The sequence below is a fragment of the Rutidosis leptorrhynchoides genome, chromosome 4 (genome assembly GCF_046630445.1).
Source record: "Rutidosis leptorrhynchoides isolate AG116_Rl617_1_P2 chromosome 4, CSIRO_AGI_Rlap_v1, whole genome shotgun sequence".
In the NCBI taxonomy this organism is placed as follows: Eukaryota; Viridiplantae; Streptophyta; class Magnoliopsida; order Asterales; family Asteraceae; genus Rutidosis; species Rutidosis leptorrhynchoides.
The window spans coordinates 4,037,521-4,064,077 of record NC_092336.1 but is presented as its reverse complement, the minus strand read 5'-3'; the positions used below and the strand labels follow the sequence as shown (position 1 = coordinate 4,064,077).

At 34.6% G+C, this 26,557-nt stretch overlaps 3 protein-coding genes across 3 annotated transcripts; 1 reads left to right on the top strand and 2 right to left on the bottom strand.

Moving 5' to 3' along the window:
• Positions 1 to 764: 764 nt before the first annotated feature.
• On the bottom strand, positions 765 to 15,421 carry LOC139839418 (uncharacterized). Its single transcript, XM_071829479.1, has 4 exons — positions 13,802 to 15,421; positions 10,188 to 13,683; positions 932 to 1,046; positions 765 to 834 (listed from the first exon to the last, which is right to left on the bottom strand). Exons 1-4 carry the CDS (start codon positions 15,419 to 15,421, stop codon positions 765 to 767), a joined length of 5,301 nt encoding a protein of 1,766 aa, XP_071685580.1.
• Positions 9,391 to 19,909, top strand: LOC139904176 (developmentally-regulated G-protein 2). The gene is made up of 12 exons (XM_071886110.1): positions 9,391 to 9,536; positions 15,842 to 15,927; positions 16,191 to 16,258; positions 16,517 to 16,593; positions 16,808 to 16,988; positions 17,183 to 17,239; positions 17,973 to 18,047; positions 18,224 to 18,343; positions 18,583 to 18,753; positions 18,920 to 19,033; positions 19,136 to 19,306; positions 19,535 to 19,909. The coding sequence occupies exons 2-12, from the start codon at positions 15,858 to 15,860 to the stop codon at positions 19,628 to 19,630; spliced, it is 1,200 nt and encodes a 399-aa protein (XP_071742211.1). The 5' UTR covers positions 9,391 to 9,536; positions 15,842 to 15,857; the 3' UTR covers positions 19,631 to 19,909.
• Positions 19,910 to 23,077: 3,168 nt separating this feature from the next.
• LOC139839720 (proteasome subunit alpha type-6) lies at positions 23,078 to 26,557 on the bottom strand. Its single transcript, XM_071829858.1, has 9 exons — positions 26,383 to 26,557; positions 26,092 to 26,186; positions 25,918 to 25,999; positions 25,265 to 25,361; positions 24,441 to 24,499; positions 24,202 to 24,284; positions 24,013 to 24,108; positions 23,774 to 23,833; positions 23,078 to 23,417 (listed from the first exon to the last, which is right to left on the bottom strand). Exons 1-9 carry the CDS (start codon positions 26,456 to 26,458, stop codon positions 23,325 to 23,327), a joined length of 741 nt encoding a protein of 246 aa, XP_071685959.1. The 5' UTR covers positions 26,459 to 26,557; the 3' UTR covers positions 23,078 to 23,324.

Genomic DNA, 26,557 nt, shown 5'->3' with positions numbered 1-26,557 from the left:
AAATATATAATATATATTTATGTGATAAAACTTGTTATTTAAAACTGATTATATTTAGAGAGAGAGTAAATGGAAAATGAATGATTTCGAGCTTAATTAGTAAACGTCAGTAACACTCGATTGATGTTTTGTTAGTTTTAATATAGATATTGTACATGTCTATGAAGGATTGAAATAAAAGTTGGACTGTAAATTGATTACGAAGATTTTAAATTTGTCGAAAATATTCTTACCCTTTTAAGATTAAATATTAGCACTCCGTACATACAAATTGGAACAGAAAATAAATAATTATTGAACCTTTTTGATCAGGTTTCAAACAGTTAATGAGTGAAATAATTAAATATATTTAATCTAAAAGTTTGGGATTTTTAGGAACACTTTTATACGACAACTGTTTAGCAATGGACACGTTATAGTCATCCGTGTTAAAGTGTCAGCAACAATTATTTATGAATCATGATTTTCACACGTTTAGTTTTCTTTATTAATAAATATTACTATTACTACTTTAAAAAGAAGATAAGTATTCAATTTATACTATTTCTGTTTGATCCATAATGGACACTTATTAAAATTTAGATTCCATCTAGCCAACTGTATAACTCTTATATGTTCTATCTAATTTCTATATATAAACATATACATACATGGAACAAATTCATCTATCACTTCTCTTCTACATTTTGTGTCAACCGAAGCAACCATTCATACCACCCATCACGAACCACCACCGCTATCTTAACACCTCCGTAGAACTACACCTACACGACACCAAGAACTACATCACTTGAACCACCACCTTGATAAACCTTCTCCCATTTGATCATCACCCTATTTAACCAAAACAAACAATGATTGCTGTTATACATTTTCTTTCAGTTTAAACCTTCACCTCCATCGCCAACTCAACACCATCGTTACTCATCACCATTTCTGAACAAAACCACACGAACAGCCACCATAACATGCTGCTACTACACGATCTGTACCTGTATCTACAACCTTCACCAAAACAGCCATCTCCATCAAGCTAACATCATCACCTTCACCAAAACAGCCACCATATCATGAAGATTATGAGGCGATGTTGATGATGATGATGGAAGTAAATCATGAAGTATTATAATGGGAAGTGATGATGATCCGTATAAAAAAAAATAATAATGAGCAATGAACATAATAATACATGAAATGATAACGGATTGATGATAATATCGAGTTGTTGGTGAGTCTGTTATGATGTTATATGATGATGTTCATAAAGATGATGAAACAGCATGTTAAATTATTTAAGTGTGGGATTAATTCAAAAACAGTCAAATGGTTAAGGGAGTTATCGGGTTAGCGGGACGTCGCGGGTTCAAACCCGAACTTGGGCATTTTTTTTAAAAGGCTACTTCTTTGAGGTAGATATCTATATATTTATTTATTATTATTATTATCTTATTATTATTATCATTACTATTATTATTATTATTATTATTATTATTATTATTATTATTATTATTATTATTATTATTATTATTATTATTATTATTATTATTATTATTATTATTATTATTATTACAAATAAATACTTTCTATATAAAAAGATATATATTCATTTCATATATCATAACTAAATTAATATTACATACTAATTTTTAAATAAAATGTTATTATCTATAAAAATATAAAATAGTTTTAATTAATCTAGTTATTACTATCACATATAAATTTTCAAGATAACAAGTATATTAATATTAATAAATAAATTTGTTTGAATATTATTACATGTTTTAATATATATAACTGATATAGGTTCGTGAATCCGAGGCCAACCTTGCATTGTGTAGTATAGTCATATGTATTTTTACTACAAAATACAGTATGGTGAGTTTCATTATTCCCTTTTTATATACATTTTGGGCTGAGAATACATGCAAATGCTTTATTAACTGTTTTACAATATTTATATGCGTGAGTTTCATTTGATTCCCTTTTACTCTTTATATTTTTGGGACTGAAAATACATGCGATGTTTTTACAACTGCTTTATTAAATGCTTTTGAAATATATTTTGAACTGCGAATACATGAAATGCTTTTATAAATGTTTGACGAGATAGACACAAACAAAACATTCCTCGAATGAATTATTATATAGACAGAAGTTCTGCGGATTATTATTGAATTATGTGGACATGATAATTGCCACCATTGAATTATGTGGACATGATAATTGCCACCATTGAATTATGTGGACATGATAATTGCCACCATTGAATTATGTGGACATGATAATTGCCACCAATTGATGTGAATGTTATGTATCGAGGGAATGATTTTATACACAGGTTATGTGTATGTTATTTTGTGCACGAGATATGTGTACGGTTACTAAGATTTATGAAAATGGTTTCGTACACGAGAAAGATGTACTGTATTTAAAAGATATAGCATGTACATTACAGGTGGGCATAGGATTCGGGCCCATTTGTACCATGCAGGATTTAAATCTTGTGGTCTATCAAAATGATGAATTTTATTATTTTATGATAAACCTATGAACTCACCAACCTTTTGGTTGACACTTTAAAGCATGTTTATTCTCAGGTATGAAAGAAATCTTCCGCTGTGCATTTGCTCATTGTAAAGACATTATTTGGAGTCGATCATCGCAATGGAACCAGATGTTGGTGACTTCATCCAGATGGATTAGGACGGGGTATGACAGAGCGTGTCACTTTCAAAATGGGTTTTCAAGCGGGATAGAGCTAAGGAAACTATGGATTATAATTATGGAGGTTATGGGTAATGTTCGCGGGTATTATTTGCAAGTCAAACCTAGTGTTTATCATCTCTGTTGCGTCTACGTACTTTCCTGCAACATTGAATCACAATATTGATACATGAGCATTCATATCTTATCTTTTATATTAATAGTGTATCCATGGCTAGTGCTCGAGTATATATGTTTATGCATGCTTGTATGCTAAATTTCGTCATTAAACAGTTTATGATGAATCATGAATTAAATACATATATTACTGATAAAAGGTTTATGATATGCATTTTTTTTTTGTAAAGCTGGCGAAAAATCAATAACTTTTTATTTAGAATTCGCGTAATTTCGATGAACGAATTTAAAGATATGGTCAACTGAATTATGATTAACATTAATTGAAATTGCTTTTGAATCTTCAATTGATATTTAAACAACTTGTTTATAAGATTGATAAATTGAATTTTCAAATATTACTAATCGAGTAAGTGAATTTTTATATAAGGCACGTATCGTCTTGTTGAGCAATTGTCAAAACTGATTGTTTTATCATATGTTAAAGCCTTATAAAAACTATAGTTTAATTTTACAAGAATTGGGAAACTATGTGAAATGTTAAAATGTTTCGATTGACATGATCATTCAACTATAGTATTGAGTCAAATTGACTTTTTGAAATGACTTTTGATAACTTTTATATGTCGATCTCGAGCATTAGGATTGTGATACACTATGACCTGACCTAGCTTGATAGACATTTATTGACCAACATATGTTCTCTAGGTTGAGATCTACGGTTATTTGGTATTCCGAGTTTCGGCAACATTTCGGTGAACGACTTTATGTGCTGCTAAGGTGAGTTTCATTTGCTCCCTTTTTAATTGCTTTTGCAATCTATATTTTTGGGCTGAGAATACATGCACTTTATTTTAAACGCAATGGATACAAGTACATACTTAATTCTACACTGAGTTTGAACTGAAAATCCCTTAGCTTTGGTAACTAGTAGCTGCCGGTTATAAGAACCGGTGGGCGCGAATAGTGGTATATGGATCCATAGGGCTTGACATCCCCGTCTATTCCAGGTATAGAAACCCTAGCCTGAACTATAAAATAGACGTATGCTATTTGAGTTTAGTACACGTTGGATTGCGTGTACTGTACATGTTGGTTGCATGTATGTTAAAACAGGGGTACTTATTATAACGTTAAAGTTTAGTTACCAGGGTGCTCAATCTTGTAGAATATTTTGATAAATGTTTCTGGATGAAACAACTAAATCTTGTGATCCACCTTTATGTAGTATTTATGCAAAACATTAAAACTATGAACTCACCAACCTTCGTGTTGACACTTGTTAGCATGTTTATTCTCAGGTTCCCTAGAAGTCTTCCGCTGTTTGCTTATATGTTAGACAAACTATGTGCATGGAGTCTTACATGACATATTTTTCAAGGAAACGTTGCATTCACTAAATCATCACCATGTATCTTATTTTGACTGCATTGTCAACGGAAATACTACTGTAAACTATTATTTACGGTGATTTTCTATATGTAGAAATCATCAGATGTCGAAAACCTTTGATTTAAATATTCATTTATGGTGCGCCTTTTCAAAAGAATGCAATGTTTACAAAACGTATCATATAGAGGTCATATACCTCGCAATGAAATCGATGAATGACGTGTTCGTCCATATGGATTTGGAGCGATCGTCACAACTTAGCTCCTAACCAAACATACCATATAAATGCTTACCATTCATATTTTCTCATGTTCAACTTAAGCATATAAAGTATGTTTTCCAAAACTAGCTGGTAACTGTTAGTCGATAGCTAGTAGTTTGTAGTTGGTAGCTAATAGCTTTTTCTATGTACTTAGGTGTTTGGTAGAGCAACTATGACTGTTAATATAAAGTAAAGATTAAAATGATACAAAGCTAACAATTTTTTCTCAAACTACAGTTCTATTAGCGTTAATTTTTCTCCTCCGTCTAATAACTCTAAGTTATTTTAATCAAACAAAACATTTTATTAGATACATTTTTTATAAAAGATATTTACTCATAAAAGTTTCAAAAAGCTCGCATCCAAACATATACTAGTATTTTTTTTCCTGGACGAAAAGCATGAATTAAATTAAAGTATATCAAGAGATCAATTGAAAATACAAGTAATGTAGATCCTACGATCTGCTTGAGTAGATCTAACGACATATGTGAACAAACAACAATGCCTTCCAACCAAACTAACACACAAACATCCCTATTATACTTGTGCCAATGCACCATCTCATCTACTGAATATAAACACGTGAACCTACACTTGAACATCCCAACGCATCAGTCCCACCCTAAAATGACATTAAGACATCTTTAATGACACAAACGCAATTGAGAAACGAATGCATCCCATTGACAACAACCACCACAAAATGCAACCAATCCTGAATTGAGAATTACCCAAACTACAACTCATAAAGTATTGTGAACAGTTGTTAGTAACCAACTCAACTAGTGAACACGATCAAAGCTTGAGTGACGTCACCAGGTATAAATAATAAATAAATAAATCGTTAATTAAATCCATAGGTAAAAGGGATTTATATATTACTCCGTATAGTAACATCTCTACCCCTTACAAACCATGTGGCTTATTGCCACATGGCACCCTTCCAATGATTCTATCTCCAACCAGTCAAATGTTATATTTTTATTGGTCACGTTACTACACCTGTCCCATCCCTTCTACTTGACACGTGTCCGCATAAATAAGCAAAAAAAAAAAAAAACCCTCGCAAGTGCTAAAAAAAACACACACATTACGCTGTTCAAAAAAAAAACCAAACACAATCTCCGGCCGCCGATTGCCGTTTTATCGCCATCAACACCGCCTTCCATCATATGCGATTACATACTGGTGCGGTTGAATCGTCGGTATATCGTAGGGTTCCGTTAAACCGGCATCATCATCGTGTGTTTTCAGATGAAATCAACACAGGTTCGTTAGTTTCTTTGTTTTCCAATTAGGGTTTGTTAACGATTATGGTTTGTTTAAATTAACACAGATCCAAAATCTTATTATTTTACAATTTTATCATCTCGATTCATGATTGTTCTCACTCGATTTTGTTCTGGAACGCAATGTTTAATGTCAGATTTTCAATCATTTTTTACATTTTTGAAATAAATTTATGATACAAATATTCATCGATTGTGTTAAAAAGCTATTTTAGGTTACAATTTTTGATAACATCTTCGATATATAAACATGTCTGTTGATTATTTTTTATGTTCTCTTTACTTAGGTTGTTGAAATCATTGGTTTTAAAAAAATTACATGTATATATGTATTAATCGATGTGTGAAGCAATTATTTTGTACAAATAATTTAGTCTTGGTGTTGTGAAAAAATCTACAATTGACTTATACGGAGTATGATTTTTTTTCTTTATTTTTTTTTCTCTTAATTCTTACTTATATAATACAGTTTTACTGTTGAGGATAGAAATTGATGTTTATTTATTAGTTAATGGTTTAATTAATGGAAAATTAGGTTTTGATTTTATAAATGATTTATAGATTATAAGTTCACAATTTTAACCATTGTATCTATCCATATTTAAATAGTTCTATCATATTTTAAAGGCATTTTGTGCTTGCATGAATGTTTATTTTCTATGACTTTTAGGTTGCGGATGTTGTGAATCAAGGAAACCACGTGCCTGAAGAAGTTATTATGCTGAATGACCATTTGATTATGTATGTGCGTTCTTTTGGCATTGATTTGAAATTCGAAACTTGCTGTTAACGTTAGATACTTTCAAAACACTTGACCATATTTACGATGAACATTATGTGTGTTCTTTTAGCCTTGAATCGAGATTTAAAACTTGGTGCGAATCCTTTAGTGTTAAAAATGCATCTCAAATTGTTGATTAACTTTTTCCTTCTTACCATGTTTGTTGGTTTGATTGAGTTATGTGTGCAAGTCAATTACTACTTGCTTTGTGATAACTGTCCAAGGTGTCAATAAAATAGAGCCAAATCTCACTTTGAAAAGCTAATAATATACTATACGTTTACTTGAAATAGATATGGACTTCAATGTTTGTTTGGTATTATAGTAAGAGGTGTTGACTGTATATGAGCATTGTAAGAAGATGATGACAGTTTTCCAGACGCTAAATCTATTTGTTGGTCGAGTTAGCATTTTTGACACCCCTAATTCTGATATATTTTAGTTTTAACCTTATATGATTAAGCCGTTTCCAATGTGAACCATGTTATTGAACTGCTACTATATAATATGTATTTTGGTGGATGAATACTAAAATGCATATCATATCTTGTGTTTGTAGTCTGTTATTAAGGAAGAACTATGGGCAAGATGCTACAAATGTTGCTGATGAATTTGGTTTATGCTGCTAATATTGTGTGTATGTATTTTATTTTTGGAGTATCAGTTGAAGTTATATGAATACAAGATTCAAGTTGAATATTAGTCAAGTAAGTTTGTTTAACTTTGTTAATTTGTTATAGTTTGTTGACCATATTTGACTACACTTTGTTTAGTCAACTAAGTTTATAAACTGCATTTGGTTAATTTTCTAATTACATTTGTAAGTCAATTATAGCATTTTGTCATTTGCTTAATTTTTTTGTTAATTACATTATAAGCATTTGGTCATACTGAATTTTGTTCATAACATTTGGTCAAAACTTCATATTGCAACTGCATTTGGTTAAAATACATATTATTAGTTTGAACATAATAACAGATGAATGAACTATAGCATTTTGTTAACATACACTTTGGTCAAAATACAGTTCTCTATTATACAGGTTTGTATATTACAGTCATAAATATTATAGTTGAGATTTTGTTCTACGATCGTAAATTGTGTGAAACTCATACATATTATAGTTGACTACGTATTATAAGCATCAACTATAGCATATTATAAGCATCATTATGACAGTTGGTCAAAATACATATTTTAAGGATCATTACAGCATCTATTTTGACATTTGGTCAAAATACATATTTATACAAACCCTAATCAAAACCCTAATAAGATTTAACATTGTCAAATTGATCCCAAAAAAAAAAAAAAAAAAAACAGTTGTGTTATGATCTATAGTCTCAAATGCTATATTGACACCTTAAATACATTATAACTGTCAAACTTACTATATGGTCAACATCAGTCAAACCAAGTCAAATTTATTAAAATCAGAGATACTATTCAGCATACTTTCAAAACAAGCATATTATTCATTCATCAATTCAACATGATTCAAAACAAATCATAAACATATGTATATGGTCAACAACAGTCAAACTAAGTCCAATATATTGAAATTAAACATAATATTCAACACACTTTCATAAACAAACATAACAATTCAAAATTATACAAAACATAATCAAAACCCTAATCAAATTCTTGCTGCAAATGTATAATATATCTTTGATAGATATAATGGTAAACATTAGCTCTTGGACTATTTAGCAAACGAACAACACAAGTAACTTTTTGGCTATTATTTTTCAATAGTCGTGCAACGTACGGACTCCAAAACCTAGAGCACAATATTACTCATGTACGTAGGACTCCGTTGAATTTGGTTATCTTTTATCTCAGTAATGAGATAACCCGGTTAGGGTCACCGTAAACCTGATTAAGTAGCGTGTATAGTTGAGTAAAAACCAACTCTGAAACGGGTCAGGTATGGCCACAACGAGATAGCTAAATGGGTTCAGCTGTTTGAATGTCATCGAAACTGTTTTTTTTTCATACATAGAACCTCATATTTGCTTTAATTAGATCTTTATAATGTGAATTGTTGATGTAGTATTTTGTTTACTGATATCATATCTCTATTCAGAAGCTAAGTATTGGTACTAATCTTATGAAGAGGACAAATTTCTTTTGATCCAACCTCAAACACGACAAGATTAAACCAATATAAAAACTGAACCTAAACGAACTGATGTTAAGTCGTTGGGGTTATTTCAGGGACGAGAATTTTGCAGGGCCGTCATGTCAATTTATTGGGCCCTGTTTGAAAACTAAAAGTGGGTCTTTTGTATACGAAGTATTCTAGGAGTATTAGAGCTTTATTACGGAGTATTCGACATTGATTATGTATTCGTATATGGGGTTTAAAAGAAGAAACAAAGAAGAAAAAACCAAATTTCTGCGTGTCCTCTGGCTGGACTAAGCTTGTCAAATCAGATGGATACAAGGCTGGTCAACAATGTCTCATTTGATTCAGACGAAGCGTACTTTTATTTTTTTATGTTAAAAGATGGAAGACACGAGGTTGCTGTTTATGTTGTTTCTTCAATTTCACATATATATGCGGTAAAAACAATATAATGTCGGATTTAGTAGCCTTAATCTGTGTGCTTTGTGTAAAGCAAAAAAAACTTAACATCATTATGTTTATTACATCCACAAGAATGCTTGTGATACTCTTTTGTCATACCGTTAATTCATTTAACATATTCGTTTTCATTTTATTTGATTAAGAGTCGCCGTGCAACGCACGGGCTCTTAAAGGCCAGCTATATTATATTATTATATATTGTACTTGATTACCTGTTGGATTAGCCGATTTACACTCTGAAAAGGGGCTGTAGCACCAATACCATCGTCGCTAATTTAAACTCACTCAAGCTCGGTCTGCCCTTCATCGTCGCCGTTTCCGGAGATCAACCGTGCAATTTCAACATCATCTACTTCTTCTTTTTGTTTACGCGTGTACGTTTCCGTTTTACGATTTCACTGCACCTCACTCCTTCAATTGTTTGCCTAATTTTACTCATTTCAATCAATTACTGACTTAAAGTTAAATCGATTTCAATTTTTTTTTTTTTTTTTTTTTTTGCATAATATCCGCTTCAGTTATTGACTATAAGTAATACTCCAGTAATTAGTCTATTTTGTTAGAGGAGGTGATACTCACACACCCAATATCCAATATTGATCCATTCACACTTTTTAGCACAAAATTGACAGTTATAACAGTAAGTTTATATAGGGACTTGAATCTTCATAATTGTAAATTAAGGGTATAATAGTAAGTTAGTGTGTATGGATCAATTATTGGTGTGTGAGTATCGTCTCCCGTTTGTTAGACCTATAGCTAAAGCTTCAATAGTCACTATTTAGCCAACAATTTAACCATGGGGCACTTATTTGTGTTTTTTTTTTTGGGTAAATGGGTTTTCACCCGGTAAATATATATCATTAAGATAAAAGCAGCATACAGACACGACGGATTACAAGCGGTTACACCAACGAACCAGGCGATAATCACCTAACTTAAGGCCTACTAGCCATACAAAGAACAACCTACGTAACACAAAGCTAATACAAAAACTTAGAGATTCCATCTAGCTTTTAAATTACGGACATGGAGCGAGTCCTTAAACTTTAAGGACATTAACTTGAGCCTCGTAGACGAGAATATAATCTTGAAAATCTGATCTGGACTCCTTGTTTCTGACTTGAACAACCTTGCATTCCTTTCCTGCCATAAGAAATAAACTGAAGCGGACAACAGGAGTTTCGAAACAACCACTCGAGCCACTTGTCTATCAGCCACTTCGCTTAACAGATCCATAATTTCACGCCACTTATAGCTCAAAATCTGCAATGGAATATTTTGTTGAACTCGGCTCCAGACCTGCATAGAAAACGGGCATTCGAAGAATAAATGATCATGGGAATCCTGCTGAGTTTTGCATAATGCACATGAATCATTCAAATGCCTCGACGACCCAACATCCCAAGCTTTTAGCTTATCCTGAGTCTTCAACTTTTCTTTAACAAGAAGCCACATGATGAAAGCCTGACGAGGAACTCCTTGGGGAAACCAAATAAGAGAAAACCATGAAACCAACGGGGCTTTGGGGCGTAAAGATTCCCATGCCACCTGAGAAGAAAACTGAATCAAATCTCCATGATTGTCTCTCCAAAACACAGAATCCTCTTTATTCATATCAGGCGGACGGATATTCATTAGCATCGGGAAACGACTGGTCCAAGAAGTTGGCCAATTCCAACCATTTGACACCCACAAATCCGCAACAGTAGACAACCTCTGGAAACCTGCTTGATGAATTTCTCTATAAGAAAACAACCCACTTAGGTGACCAAAGTCACTCCAAATATCATGCCAAGCATAAGTACAATCCCCTCTACCAATCTTATGAATGATAAAAGGACGGATCACCTCTCTCAGACCCAAAATTTTCTTCCACCCGTAACTAGCTGTTGTTGGAACATCGACCTCCCAAAAACTCTGGTTTGAAAGCCTATATGAGTGGATCCAACGAACCCACAAAGATTGTTTATGTGTGATTACACACCACACATGATACGAAATAAGCGCAATATTCCAAACTTTCAAATTTTTTAGACCCAAACCTCCTTCCTTCTTTGGGAGACAAACATCTTTCCATCTAACCTTAGCCTTACCCTTTTTCATCTCTCCTTGACACCACAAAAAACCACGCATAAGCTTTTCGATATCCTTTATAATGGCATCCGGTAACATAAAAACAGAGGACCAGTAACCTTGCATGGAGGACAACACCGACGAAATCAACTGAACTCTTCCGGCGAAAGATAAGTATTTATTCTTCCAGTCACTAATCTTAGCTCTTACCCGATCGACCAAGGATTTACAATCATTATAATATAACCGAGAAGAGATCAACGGCACACCTAGGTATCTGACCGGAAGAGAACCTTCAATAAATGGCATCAAATCAAGCACATCATTCTTTACCCCTGAAGTAACATTAGCAAAGTAGGCTGTACTCTTGGGAAGACTCGGAACCAAACCAGAGCATCTTTTAAATTCATCCAAGGCTTCTGAGATAACCTTCACCGAACCTGTACTAGCATGAGCCAATAAAAATAAATCATCAGCAAAGCACACATTCACAATCTCCTGTTGATCACACATAGGGTGGTATTTGAAAGAATCGGCTTCACGAATATTTCTCTTTATCATCAGAGTCAGACATTCCATCACCAATGTAAACAAATAAGGGGACATTGGGTCTCCCTGCCGCAACCCTCTCCTCCCTTTGAAGAATCCATGGATCTCCCCATTAATACTAATAGAAAACGAAGTAGTGGACACACATTTCATTATCCATTTTATCATGGTCTTATGAAAACCATAACAATGTAGAATATGTTTCAGAAATCCCCAGTCCACCGTATCATACGCTTTCTGGATATCCACCTTGAAGGCGCACCGGGGCACTCCTCTATTAAGGTGATAATTTTTCACAATCTCCTGAGTAATTAAAATATTATCAGTGATACGACGACCCGGGACAAAAGCTGCTTGGTTGTCGCTCACAATACAATCCAAACACCCCTTTATCCTTGTTGTAATGATCTTACTGATACACTTATAAAGCACATTACAGCATGAGATTGGGCGGTAATCATTAACCAATCTTGGAGTTTCAACCTTTGGAAGCAAAGCTAAAATGGTATGATTTATTTCAGTAAGTAAGTGACCATTCTTAAAGAAGTCTTTAACCGCTTTGCATATATCGTGACCCACAATATCCCATGATTTTTTGAAAAATACAGAACTATACCCATCCGGACCAGGAGCTTTGTCATCTCCTATATCAAACATAGCAGCTTTCACTTCCTCATCTGTAACTTGACGAATCATATGAAGCGCTTGCTCACTCGAAAGTTTATTCACAAAAATGGACTGTGAATTTACAATCTGATCACAGGGTTGCGAAGCACCTAGAAACTCCATATAGTGCTGAACAAAAACTTCAGCAACAGCAGCTCCCTCAACTACAACCCCATCATTATTCGTAATAGCATTTATTCGGCTTCTGTTGGCTTTACATTTAATCACTTTGTGAAAATATTTAGAGTTGCTGTCACCAACCTTTAACCATTGCACCTTAGCTTTTTGTTTTAAAAAACGTTCCTCGTCCCATAAAGCATCATTAAATTCTTTCAGCTTATTTGCTTCTGCTTCTCGAATAGGTAACGAAAAAGGGTCACGATCCAACTCGATTTGTAATTTGTCTAACTCCTCTCGAAGCCTGCAAACGGTTGCATGAATATTCCCTTTCGTCCACATAAGTTTTCTAATGGTTTTTTTCATGTATCTCAAACGCTTAACCACTTGAAACATTGCGTGGCCCTCCACAATAACACCCCAACCATCCACAACACATTGTTTAAATCCCTCCTGATCCGCTACATAATTGCTAAATCGAAACATTTTTGGTTTAACAGGCAACAAGGAAGGAATTTTCAATATTGAAGGACTATGATCCGATTTTCTATATGGCTGAAATATAGCATAAGCATTAGGGTAAATAGAAAGAAACCCATCGTTGACTAAAACACGGTCAATTTTCTTCAAAATACCCGTTGTAGCATTAGGTTTTTGATTCCACGTAAATTGCATGCCCATGTTATTCACATCATCAACTTGAATGTTATCTAAGCATTCTTTGAACTCACGCATAGCTAGAGTCATACACGAGCCACTCGCAGTTGATTCATCAATACTAACTGAAGCATTAAAGTCTCCAAGAATAACCCAAGGATTATCATTAACAAACCCATGATGCATCTGAAGATCCCGCCATAACTTTCGCCTTTGCACGTAATAATTATCCGCATAAACAAACGAAGCAAACACGTGACTCCCATTATGAACCATACGGATCTGGCAATGAATAACCTGATCCGTCATAGCCAAAACCATAAGCTGAACTAACAACGGATTCCACCCTAAAATAATGCGAGTGCCACCAGAACATTTGTTAGCATTCGACGTCCAATCCCACGTATTACAAACATTATTACATATCGACTGCAGTTTATGCGATGCTGCACGGGACTCCAAGACAGCACAAATACACAAATTATTACTAGTAATGACCTCACGAACCTCTTTTTGTTTGGGGGCGACATTCAAACCCCTTATGTTCCAAGAAGCTATACTAAACATTGGAAACCTCCGCAACGGGTGTGCTTGCACCCTCAGATCGCTTCTTATTGGCGTTTGTTTCCTCTTCTACATCACTCTCCTCATCGACTAGAGTTCCCACAACCTGGCCATTACGTTTCGCTTTTACATGGGGTATATTCAGGTCATATTCCTCATTTGGGTCCAAATCATTTAGAGCACCAAACATATTATTGACTACTTTTTTAGTACCACTTGTGCTTGCCTTCTGCTTCTCTCCTTCCTTCTGACTATTACTTTCTTTACGAACAGGACGATATACCAGCTTGGGTTTATTAAAACCCATTACACTACCATTACTTCTCTTCTTGCCGATAATCACTCCCTTATTGTAACGTTTATTCACCTGCACGAAACCATCCTCATCTTGTTTTTGCGGTTCTTTAACAGGAATAGCTTTAGGGCAGCCTGCTTTAGTATGACCAAATACCTCACAATATGGACATCTCGGTGGCTTCCATTCATACTCAACCTTAACTACATCCTTCGTAGTCCCTTTCGTTATACCATCCTCCATTAGACTAGGAGTCGCAACTACAAGAGTTTCTTTCATCTCCTTGTTAGCTTGGATCTCAATTAACGCCCTCGCATAGTTAGGTCGCCCCCAAGATTCCATACACATGGTACTCGTATATGAATCCAACATTAATGGTTGACCAATACTAGACGCTATGCAACTCAACCCATCTTCCGTGAACCCCGATAAAGGCACATCATGCAACTTTACCCACACCGGGACTCTTGTAAGATCCTCCTTTGTAAGCGATACCGAAGGTGTCCATTGGTTCAAAATAATTGGAATTGTCCGAATAATCCATGGACCATTCTCCATAACATCCATCATTCCTTGTTTACTAGAAAACTTGAAAAAGAAAAAACCTTTCGAATTCATCATTATTTTCTCAATTCCATACTTCCTCCAAACGTTCATGACATAGTTGTGAACAACCGGGAATGCAACCCTTTTTCCCAAGAAATAACCATATAAAGTATGGCTATACCTTTCTGTCGCTTCCCGAACAGAAGATAACGGAATAGCAACATCAACTCCATCATCTAAGTTGCTAATAGGTTCAATAAATCGAAAATTAACTTTTCTAGGGACCTTAGCATCAGAAACAATATCACTATACAATACCTTCTTTGCTTGTTCCTTTGGTTGTTCTTGTGTTTGTTCCTGTGTAGCAGGTACCTTTATGTTACTCCCATGTACCGCCTTGACAGGAGACGCAGCACAGTCATGACTCGCATCCCTGCCATACTTCTCATCCCATGAATCCTCAGAGTGAACACTAACTATGTCCTCATCAATATTTTCCTCAGCAACAGTATTATCTTTGGAAGAATCATGATTCGCAGGCATATCCCTTTCCTCCTTAGGATTAGAGCTATCCTCAAGAGGTACTGGATCGTCCCTTAATCCGATCAGACTTCCATCGTTCCCCTTAGATCCGTCATTCTTCTTCGACGTTGCTGCATCACAATCGCTAGAGTCAGTCGATTCACTCTCTACTACTTTCTCATCAACGCCCACGGTACGATTCCTCAAAACCTTAGATGTGGTTTGTTGTGATTTCTTAGGATTCTTTCCAGCAGAACTCTTTCCCATGATACGAAGTCCAGGAAACACGATCAAGAGGAATGATTTACGTTAAGGATCAATAATCGAACACACAATCGTAAGAAAAAATTAGATCATCTAGGGTTCGGCTGAAATTGGGAATTTGGGCGTTTTTTAAGAGAGAGAAAAACTATTATTCCCCACTTTAATTATTTTTAGCATCAACTTATTATTCCCCACTTATTTGTGTTTTAGTTAACTCTCTTCTAGTCATTCTCAAACACTTGAGTTGGTATAAATACTGCTACCACTATTGGATTGGATTTATAGTAATAATGATAATGATGTTGTGCTGGTGTCTCTCGCAGCATTAATTTTCAATGTTGCTTTCATCCTTGCTTATTAGTGTTCAGAAGCAATGTTGTTTCTAATTTGCTAATAATGTATTTTTTTAATATATTTTTGCAGCTTATCATAAAGAAAGATGGGGATCATAGAAAGGATAAAAGAGATTGAAGCCGAGATGGCGCGAACCCAAAAAAATAAAGCCACAGGTTATGGCTGAGGCTTGCATATAGTTTATGCTTTTACAGCTAGAAAATTAATGTTACTTCTATTATTAGTTTATATATCATCGAATGCAAAATGTACAACTTGAGGGAAATTGGATGTTAATTGAACATTTGATGGTACAGGAGTACTTTGTACATTTCGAAAGTCACATCTTCCTATACCAACTTTATGTCATTGGCACATAATTCTGTATATGAATATTATTTTGCAAATATGTTGTTCATTTTGTCTCTCCTTGAAACAGAGTATCATTTGGGTCAGCTCAAGGCTAAGATAGCGAAGCTAAGGACACAACTGTTAGAACCACCCAAAGTATGTGAACGATTTAACTTTTCAATGTACTTACTTTCTATATTGTTTGCACAAATTAATCAGGCTCATATGTTGTATTTTTATGCACACAATCGGATGTCCTTGCTAATGTTGTTATTATTATTATTATTACTAGTGCTAGTGCTAGTGCTATCGCTATCGCTATCGCTATCGCTATCGCTATCGCTATCGCTATCGCTATAATAATTATAATTATAACTGTTGTCTATCTTGTCATTTTCTTTTTAATGAAAACAGGGCAGTAGTGGAGCTGGAGAAGGTTTTGAGGTTACAAAATATGGGCATGGTCGTGTTGCACTTATAGGATTTCCAAGGTATATATTACATGCGTGCATTTACTTTTTAAATATCATTACCATTCACCAAACTATAATCAAGGATGCTTTTTAGTTTAATTGTGGGTTAAATGTTCTGTTAGGTCTTATCTTTGTGAAATATAGAACTAAAATCAGCTAAAATAGTTTCTTCCAATGCAAATAATTTCATAAATGTCATTTTCCAGTGTTCTGATAATATTTCTTTGTACAGTGTGGGAAAATCAACACTTTTGACCATGCTGACGGGAACTCAATCTGAGGCTGCAGCATATGAGTTTACAACACTTACCTGTATTCCTGGGATTATTCACTACAATGGTACTAAAATTCAATTGCTTGATCTTCCTGGAATCATTGAAGGAGCTTCAGAGGGCAAGGGGCGTGGTAGGCAGGTAACAACATGTGTTCTCTTAATAAGACTGATTGCCATATTGTTGTCAGTGACTACCCTTTTTACATTTAGACTTTACAGTAATATTATAAGCATAATCGGGATAGGGAAGTCTTCAATGAGAAAATAATGTTCATTAAGTTATTGAATAGATACATCTTTGCTATAGCTCATCATTTTGTTTTTCAAACGTAGGTGATTGCAGTTTCGAAGTCGTCAGATATTGTGTTGATGGTTCTTGATGCTTCAAAAGTAAGTCCCCTTTGTGACTTGAAATCATGTTTAGCCATATGCTATCGGCGATACTGTGATTTGTAATTTTATTTGATATCTAATTGAGACATACAAGTGATGCAAAAGATTATCTTCTATTGTTCATTTGTTCTCGATGCTTTAAGGTGTGTTCTGTTCAAGTGGGGAATCGGGTTAATACGCATAAAGTTAGGAATCGTACATACCCACCTGAAGGGCTGGGTTTGAAAAACTATACCCCTCGTTCCATCATGTTATCAAACCCATTCGAAGTGCCAAGAAACAAGAATGTGTTGTGTTTGCTGGGTTCGCTTGTCAGTCGTCAGCGTGATTGAAAAATGTAGAAAGTTGGGTTATATAGGGAGAAGTAAAAAGTAAGAGATAGGAAAAGAAGATAAGTATAATAAATTGAATAATCATTTTCCCGTGGATATTGTTGTGTGTTGAGACTCCTTGAAAGACTTGTACTGTCTTATATATAATAGTATCTTGTCATCAAATTAGAATTGCGGTATCATCACCTTCACTTTGTCTGCTTATTTCTGATGATGTAATCAGGTGATGACTGGAAAGTGTCAATTTCATGGTAGTGTATTTGTGTTTCTAAGCCATGTTTAGTAATTACAGATAGTAACCTTTTTAAATAGAGTGAAGGCTCAGGCATCTTCAGCCTTTATGTTGCTTTAAGATCACTGTCTAACTTGACTTGATTATATGTTAACGAAAACTCCAGAGTGAAGGACATCGACAGATATTGACAAAAGAGCTGGAAGCTGTTGGCTTGCGTTTGAACAAGAAACCACCACAAGTAACGTTTCTGACCCTTGACTTGCTTATTTATATCCGTTAGTGTTTTATTATTCTTTTTGGGGGTGGGGGCACTAGTTCTTCTCTTTCTGTTACTTGCTCATCGTTTACAGTTGACCATATATGTAGTGCTTGACTGTGTCTTTGTCTTTTGACTTTTTGTATCCCTTCTGCCAGATATATTTCAAAAAGAAAAAAACTGGGGGTATTTCCTTCAACACCACCATGAAATTGACTCATTTGGACGAAAAGCTTTGCTACCAAATTTTGCACGAGTACAAGATTCACAACGCAGAGGTAATCTAAGTTTTTCCCTTAGTGTATGGTCTGTATATAACCTAATGAACAACTCACATAGCGTAGAATCTGTTTTTATTTATTGGAAAATGAAATTTTTCTGCTGAAATTATTATATCTGTTGAGACAAAAATTTTACTTGAGCTATTTGAATAGTAGTTTAAAATAATGTTTCTTGGCTTTTCTTGAGTTGCAAGTTATGGCATTATTACTCGATTTTCATTTTATTATATTTGCAGTTGTTATTTCGTGAGGATGCCACTGTGGATGACCTGATTGATGTTATAGAGGGAAACCGAAAGTACATGAAGTGTATTTATGTGTACAACAAAATAGACGTTGTTGGTATCGACGATGTCGATAAGTTAGCACGGCAACCAAATTCTATAGTCATTAGTTGCAACTTGAAGGTATGTTGTAAATGCATCCGAGTTAACTCGGGATGATAGTTGTATATATATTTATCCAAATGTCAAGTTGCAGTTCATCGTACCCTTTTGCATTTGCATATATTAAAATTCAAATAGAGTTTCATCCATAATTTCTAGGTACTAATCTGGCTCGATCATTTGACAGCTGAATTTGGATAGACTACTTGCAAAGATGTGGGAAGCGATGGGGCTAGTGAGAGTTTATACAAAGCCACAAGGGCAACAACCTGATTTTGGTGACCCTGTGGTCCTTTCTGCTGTACGTTGAGCACTCTCTATCTTTATTAATTTGTTGAGAGAGATAATAATTGTAGTATATATGCAATGCAATGTAATTTAATTTAATTTAATTTAATTTCAGGATAGAGGTGGGTGTTCAGTAGAAGACTTCTGTAACCAAATACACAGAAGCCTGGTGAAGGAAGTGAAATATGTGTTGGTGTGGGGATCAAGTGCAAGGCATTCCCCACAGCATTGTGGCCTAACTCATGTTCTTCAGGATGAGGATGTCGTTCAGATCGTCAAGAAAAAGGTACTCTATATCTAAACCAGCATTCCAATTAGATGTGCCAATTTGGGTTGTGTTCCTATATCAAATCAAATGGGTTAAATAAGAGCAGTGTTGGAAGTGGTCCATGGTTTATAGTGATTGGATGAACAGATCACTGACATAATTTGCAACAAAAATGATTCGAGGGACTTGTTGATATATAATGAATTGATCATTGACTTATTTTGTTTATTTGCACATCATTAACAGGAGAAGGAAAGTGAAGGAAGAGGCCGGTTCAAGTCGCATACAACTGGTCCTGATCGTATAGCTGATAGAGTAAAGAAGGCTCCCTTGAAGAATTAGTTAAAGCTGGTCACTGCCATCAACATCTACTTGGTCACTATTTTGGTTCACGGGGTTAGGAAGCTACCGGTTATCTTAGTATATGCAGATTATAAAAAATTGAATTTTTAAGAGAATCACCATGTAACAGATCTTTAGTACATTCAAGCTTACATGTTTTGTATTATCTTGATCCTACATAACCCGATGTTTTACATATTGAACCATTGAACCTAGTGAGGCTAAAATAATATACCATGATGTAGAAGATGAAACATGTAATGTGTTCGAGTTACTTTTCATTTGTGGATGTTAGCATGTGTTTTACAATGCTTTCGTGTTAATGTTACGGCTTAGGAAATGTAGAGAAAGACCACAGTTTTTCAGTTAATGTCGTCGTCCCTTTAGGCCTTTGTCGCTGGTTATGTGTCGTTGCCCATTTTTCAGTGTCGCAAAGTGAGCCAAGTTAGGACAACAGGAGGGCACTACTGGTTGCTTGCTGAGATTGATTTTTTAGCTATTTCTCGTCAGTCATAGGTGATGCACATGCACTACTTTCATCCTAACTACTTTACATTATAGAGTTCCAATTGTAACGTTTACCATATGTTCTATTATACTTCTATTATATGATCCAGGCAGTGCATCCCATTACAGAAACATAGACGTCATAATCTGGACGAGCTTACTGACGTACAGGGGCGGTGCCAGTAAGGGGCAGAGGGGGCGTCCGCCAGTGAATTTGTAATTTTAAGTGAAAAAAATTTGGATTTTTTCATTTTGTCCCTGGTGGATTTTTTTTATTTTTTTGGGCCAAAAGTCTCTATATTTTGCCCTTAAAGCTTTCGTATTTTGCCAAAAAACCTCTGTAATTATATTATATTATATTATATTATATTATATTATGCCTATATTCTAAAAGACATAGGGGAAATGAATAGTACCCGGGGTATTTTCAATTTTTTGCTTTTTTTTTTTTTTCAAATTCAACCACAAACCATCCCACACTTTATCCAAAAAATCAAATCCACCCCCCAAACAGAGGGTAAAGAGTCAATTAACCATTCTCATAAAAAATCTTAAACAAACTCCACTTAAATATTCAACGGGCCATATCTTTGCACTCGCAACGAGTTAAATTTTTCCGCCACCATCGTTAAACTCTAAATAATTTTAGGAACACAATGTCACTAGCTATACGCAAAACGGGCGCTTTTTAAAAAACGCTAAATATTTGGGGTACTTTTCATACACGTTAATTCCCCGTTAAATTTTTAAAAGTCGACAACTCCATAGCGAAACGCGGAGATGCACATTATATTATACCTACATTCTAAAAGACATAGGGTAAATGAATAGTACCCGGGGTATTTTCGACTTTTTGCTTCTTTTTTTTCAAATTCAACCACAAACCACCCCACACTTTGTCCAAAAAATCAAATCCACCCCCCAAACAGGGGGGTAAAGTGTCAATTAACCATTCTCATAAAAAAATCTTAAACAAACTCCACCTAAATATTCAACGGGCCATATCTTTGCACTCGCAACGAGTTAAATTTTTCCGCCACCATCGTTAAACTCTAAATAATTTTAGGAACACAATGTCACTAGCTATACGCAAAACGGACGCTTTTAAAAAACGCTAAATATTTGGGGTACTTTTCATACACGTTAATTCCCCGTTAAATTTTTAAAAGTCGACAACTCCATAGCGAAACGCGGAGATGCACATTATATTATACCTATATTCTAAAAGATATAGGGTAAATGAATAGCACCCGGGGGTATTTTTGACATTTTTTTTTTTCAAATTCAACCACAAACCACCCCACACTTTATCCAAAAAATCAAATCCACCCCCCAAACAGGGGGGTAAAGTGTCAATTAACCATTCTCATAAAAAATCTTAAACAAACTCCACCTAAATATTCAACGGGCCATATCTTTGCACTCGCAACGAGTTAAATTTTTCCGCCACCATCATTAAACTCTAAATAATTTTAGGAACACAATGTCACTAGCTATACGCAAAACGGGCGCTTTTTAAAAAACGCTAAATATTTGGGGTACTTTTCATACACGTTAATTCCCCGTTAAATTTTTAAAAGTCGACAAATCCATAGCGAAACGCGGAGATGCACATTATATTATACCTACATTCTAAAAGACATAGGGGAAATGAATAGCACCCGGGGGTATTTTCGACTTTTTTCTTCCTTTTTTTTTTTCAAATTCAACCACAAACCACCCCACACTTTATCCAAAAAATCAAATCCACCCCCCAAACAGGGGGGTAAAGTGTCAATTAACCATTCTCATAAAAAATCTTAAACAAACTCCACCTAAATATTCAACGGGCCATATCTTTGCACTCGCAACGAGTTAAATTTTTCCGCCACCATCGTTAAACTCTAAATAATTTTAGGAACACAATGTCACTAGCTATACGCAAAACAGGCGCTTTTTAAAAAACGCTAAATATTTGGGGTACTTTTCATACACGTTAATTCCCCGTTAAATTTTTAAAAGTCGACAACTCCATAGCGAAACGCGGAGATGCACATATATTGTTAATTTTAAATAACATTTAAATCTTTCACGGGTTATACCTTAGTTCGACTCGAGTTGCGTTTCAACAACATCATCGTTAGCCACAAAAAAAAATTACAAACTAAACGCAATAAAATACATTAAAAACCGAACCCCCGACGCGAAGCGAGGGTTCGAACACTAGTTTGCTCAAAAACCTTCGTATCTTGTTCAAAAAACTCCACAATTGGACCAAAAAATGTTGCTACTCTTTAAAAAAAAAATCGCCCCCGGTGAAAAAAAATTCTGGCTCCGCCACTGCTGACGTACAAGAACAAAACCCTTGAAGAAAGCAAATTTCAATTCTAATCTTATGTAGACAATCAAGTGTATGGCCATAGTGCGTACGGCCTCTTCCTGATCTTGTCACTCATTTCCACCAGCGAAAATGATGGACTGATGCTTCGATTTACATATATGCCAACCATCCTCATTCCCATTTCATGATTAGATCACATCGAGGAAGAGGAAGAAAAAACGCTTGTGGGTGCTAATAATTTAATAGCGCTTGTGGGTGCTAATAATTTAACTTGTATTTCTGATGGATGGATTATCCGGGGTTCATACTCTTAATGGATTATTTTAATTAGTGATAATAGATAAGCCTGGGAAGAGGAAGCTGTTTAGTTTACAATGTACACACCTCCCATTGTATTGCTATGCATGTCTTCTTTTTTTACTGTAAAAATCACCTCCCATTGTATGAGTTAGACCTTGCATCAACAAAAACATAAAATCCAACAGTCTTACCTCATGGTGGGCAACGTTGGTGTTTTGTAAGAGATGAGACTAAACACTAAGGCTATTTTGGTCCTTTTAAAAAGTGTGCCAGTGTAAATATCAGCACTCTTGTTGAAAACTGGTTTCTGAAGAGTTCAGCAACATATAGATATGAAGAGATGAGAGTTAACATGGCCCTCATTGTCCCATTTCAATCTATATAACTAGCAGTACAATAAAATAGTAAATACAGTAGTAAACTACATCACCAATGCAACCATCACAAAGTTTGGAAAAACAACAGATGATTCAAGAACAGCATTGTTTTGACTTCCAAATAACATTAACATTCTACCAATAAAATGAAATGAAAAAAAAAAAAGCAACAATCTCAGATGAGTAGAATTTAGTCACGCTCGCTGATGGCAGTCAAGTGCTCATCAATTTCTTCAGTAGAGAGCACATGAAATACGGGATTGTCCTTTCGCACAACACCGACCTGCACACAAATATCATAAACTACATAACTATGATCCATGAATGATGACAACATACTCCAAAACGTAGTGCTGCCCAATAAATGAAGTATTCGCCAAACCCCAAGTCTGGACTTATTAGGCCCAGACCTGTTAAGCCGGGCTTTTGTGCATCTATTCTCAAGCCAAGACTAGAAATCTACCAAGGCAAAATGATATAACATGAAAAAGCAAAAGTATGACACAAGCTTTTTAATTGTCTTACCAGTATATTTACACTTCCTTTACTAATTGAACAGTACAAAATACCCATATCTGTCAAAGTGTATATAATGTACTACTTATTATACCTCGTAACATAATAGGAATATTTTCATACCTCAATCTCATTGGCCTTGAAGTCTTCTTGTAGAACAGATTGCAAAGCAGAAATTGCAGTCTGCAGTAATGGAAGGGATGCTTAAGGTTTAATTCAATAGAGAATATGACTAACAGAACAGTTGCGATTGGTATTGGTATGATAAATAACAGAAGGTACTATGAATACTTCAATGGGCAACTAGATTTGCTTAAAATGAAACATATGTCAGAATAAACATAAAATCCAAGATATGGTACCTGGACTGTCTCCTCGTAAGAGAACTCAGGATCATTTTTCATTTTCTTCTCCAAAAAATTGATTGCCTCCTGTTCTTTTAAGCCAGCACTTGTTGCCTGCAAAAAAAATTAAATTTTTTAGAAGTTAGTACTTAAGATCGTCGAATGGTGAGTTAACAAGTTGATCTCCAAGGAAATTTATTCACATACCTTATGACCAAAGAAGTGGCCTGCTGGATCACATTTGAAGAGTCGAGGACCGTTTTCATCATCAATACCCAAAACCATAGCCACTGCAGTTAAGTCACAGAAAGAAATATATAACTAGACAAATTAAGCACCACATACAATAAAAGGAAGTCCACACGTCCAAATAGTCCTGACCTAGTCAGCTAACAAATACAGAGACCGAGTGGTAGCGATTTAAAAAAAAAAGGCAAGAAACAAACCTACTCCAAGTGGTCTCATGTAAGCATGTTGAGTATAGACTTGGGATTTGTCTGCAATCCTGCGACACATAATTCTGATTAATGAAGTGTTCTGCACATTTGATATAATGATATGAAACAAATACTAAATACACAAAAAAACACAGCAATTGCAATAGCAAGTATGTATCACATGAAAATAAAAGTAAATTAAGAAAAGTTTCTTCAAATGCTATCCATACACCTATGCTATAAGGTGTGGGGCCTCTTCTCAATTCATCTATTATGGGTGTGTTTGGTAGAACTAGCTTGAAGTTGGAGCTGTAGATGGAAGCTTAAACACGTGAATTCAATGGTACTTCAACTAGTTATGTAATTTTTCATTTAAATGCTACTTCAACTAGCTTATTTTTGTTTATAAAAAAACTGTTAAATTATGTATACCAAACAATGCTAGAAGTTGGAGCTTATAAAAAAAAAACAAGCATATACAAGCTCATGTGTCAAACACACCCTATTTCAAACATTTGTGAATGCTCAGACTTCAGGCATTAATCTTTCATATTGGCACTCGTTTAGCATTTCATGTATCCATGGGTACAAATACCAAGTTGTCACACATAAAATCATCAAAATTATTAAAATGTGATATGAAGTAAACAAGTGACATAATTGGGACCATGATTTCATTAAATAGCCTTTCCTCTACGAGACTACAGTATCAAAAACTAGTATTAACACTATATGCAATACGATGCGTAATCTGCCTTAGAAAAAGAAAGGCAACTGAATGAATATCATTATCAAAATAACAAGTCTAGCCATGTGGAAAATAATAGAGTTACCATCTAGCCAATACGTCGACAGGCATCTCATATCCATATTTAAAACGGAACTCGGCAGCTTCGTTTCTTGCTTGTTGAACCAAGGTCCTTGCATCAGCTGAAATATATATATATATATATATATATATATATATATATATATATATATATATATATATATATATATATATATATAGAGAGAGAGAGAGAGAGAGAGAGAGAGAGAGAGAGAGAGGGAACTGTATCAACATTACTTAGACTTGGAAAACACAAAAGAAGTGAACAAACTTGATGGGTTCATTATACGATAATATACTAATAAGATAACATAATACAAGCTTAATGCACAATGAACTGCCACATATATCATTTCCACATCATTAATGGAGAGGCTAGGTCCATAACACCATGAAACTCCGATTCTATGGATGCAACAGATGTTAGCAGGGATAGTTCCTTTTGGGTATAAGACCCTCCCACCAAAATCAAACACATCAGCCCATAAATTTTAGGTAAATAAAAAATTAGCAAACAAAAGGCAACAGCATCAATATGATTGTACGATAATTCTTCTTTTGTGTGTTCATTTTAGCATGTTGCTGCAAAATTGAAAAAAATAAAACCATGAAACCTATAAAGAATATTTTTAATCTTTGAAATCATTAAAGAATAACCTGTAGTTCCAGTAGCCAACAATCCAAGAAACTTAGTAACTGGAAACAAATGTGTAACGCTAGTTGGATCCAAAAGCTTGTCCTGCATCATAAATCAAAATTTTACATAAAAAAAACTACAACAAAACGCTTCTTTAAAATTAAATAAATAAAACTAAAGAAAGAAAAACTTACCGGAACCTTCTTTTGAGTCACGACACACACCGAGTCTTTACCTCGAACTCCAATTGAGGTTACTCCAGCTGCTTTAACAGCTTTAAAAGCATATTCTGTTTACATCCATAATATCATAAACAACTCTTATTATATATACAAACACAAATTACTAACCCTAAAATGCAAAAAGAAATATTTAATAAATAAATAATAAAAAAAAATTAAATGATCGAGTAAACAAAGATGAATGTTACTTAGTAGTGGTTTGTATATAATAATTGTAGTGGATTAGGGTTTAGGGATTCATACCGACTTGAAATAAACGTCCTTCCGGTGAAAATATAGTAATGTGACGATCGTATCCACCTCCACTTCCACGGCTCATGATGATTTTCAGGAGACTGATTTAATTTTTACCTGCGACTGATTTATTTATTTAGGAATAATAATAGAAAAACAAAACCTTTCTTTCTTCTCAAGACTA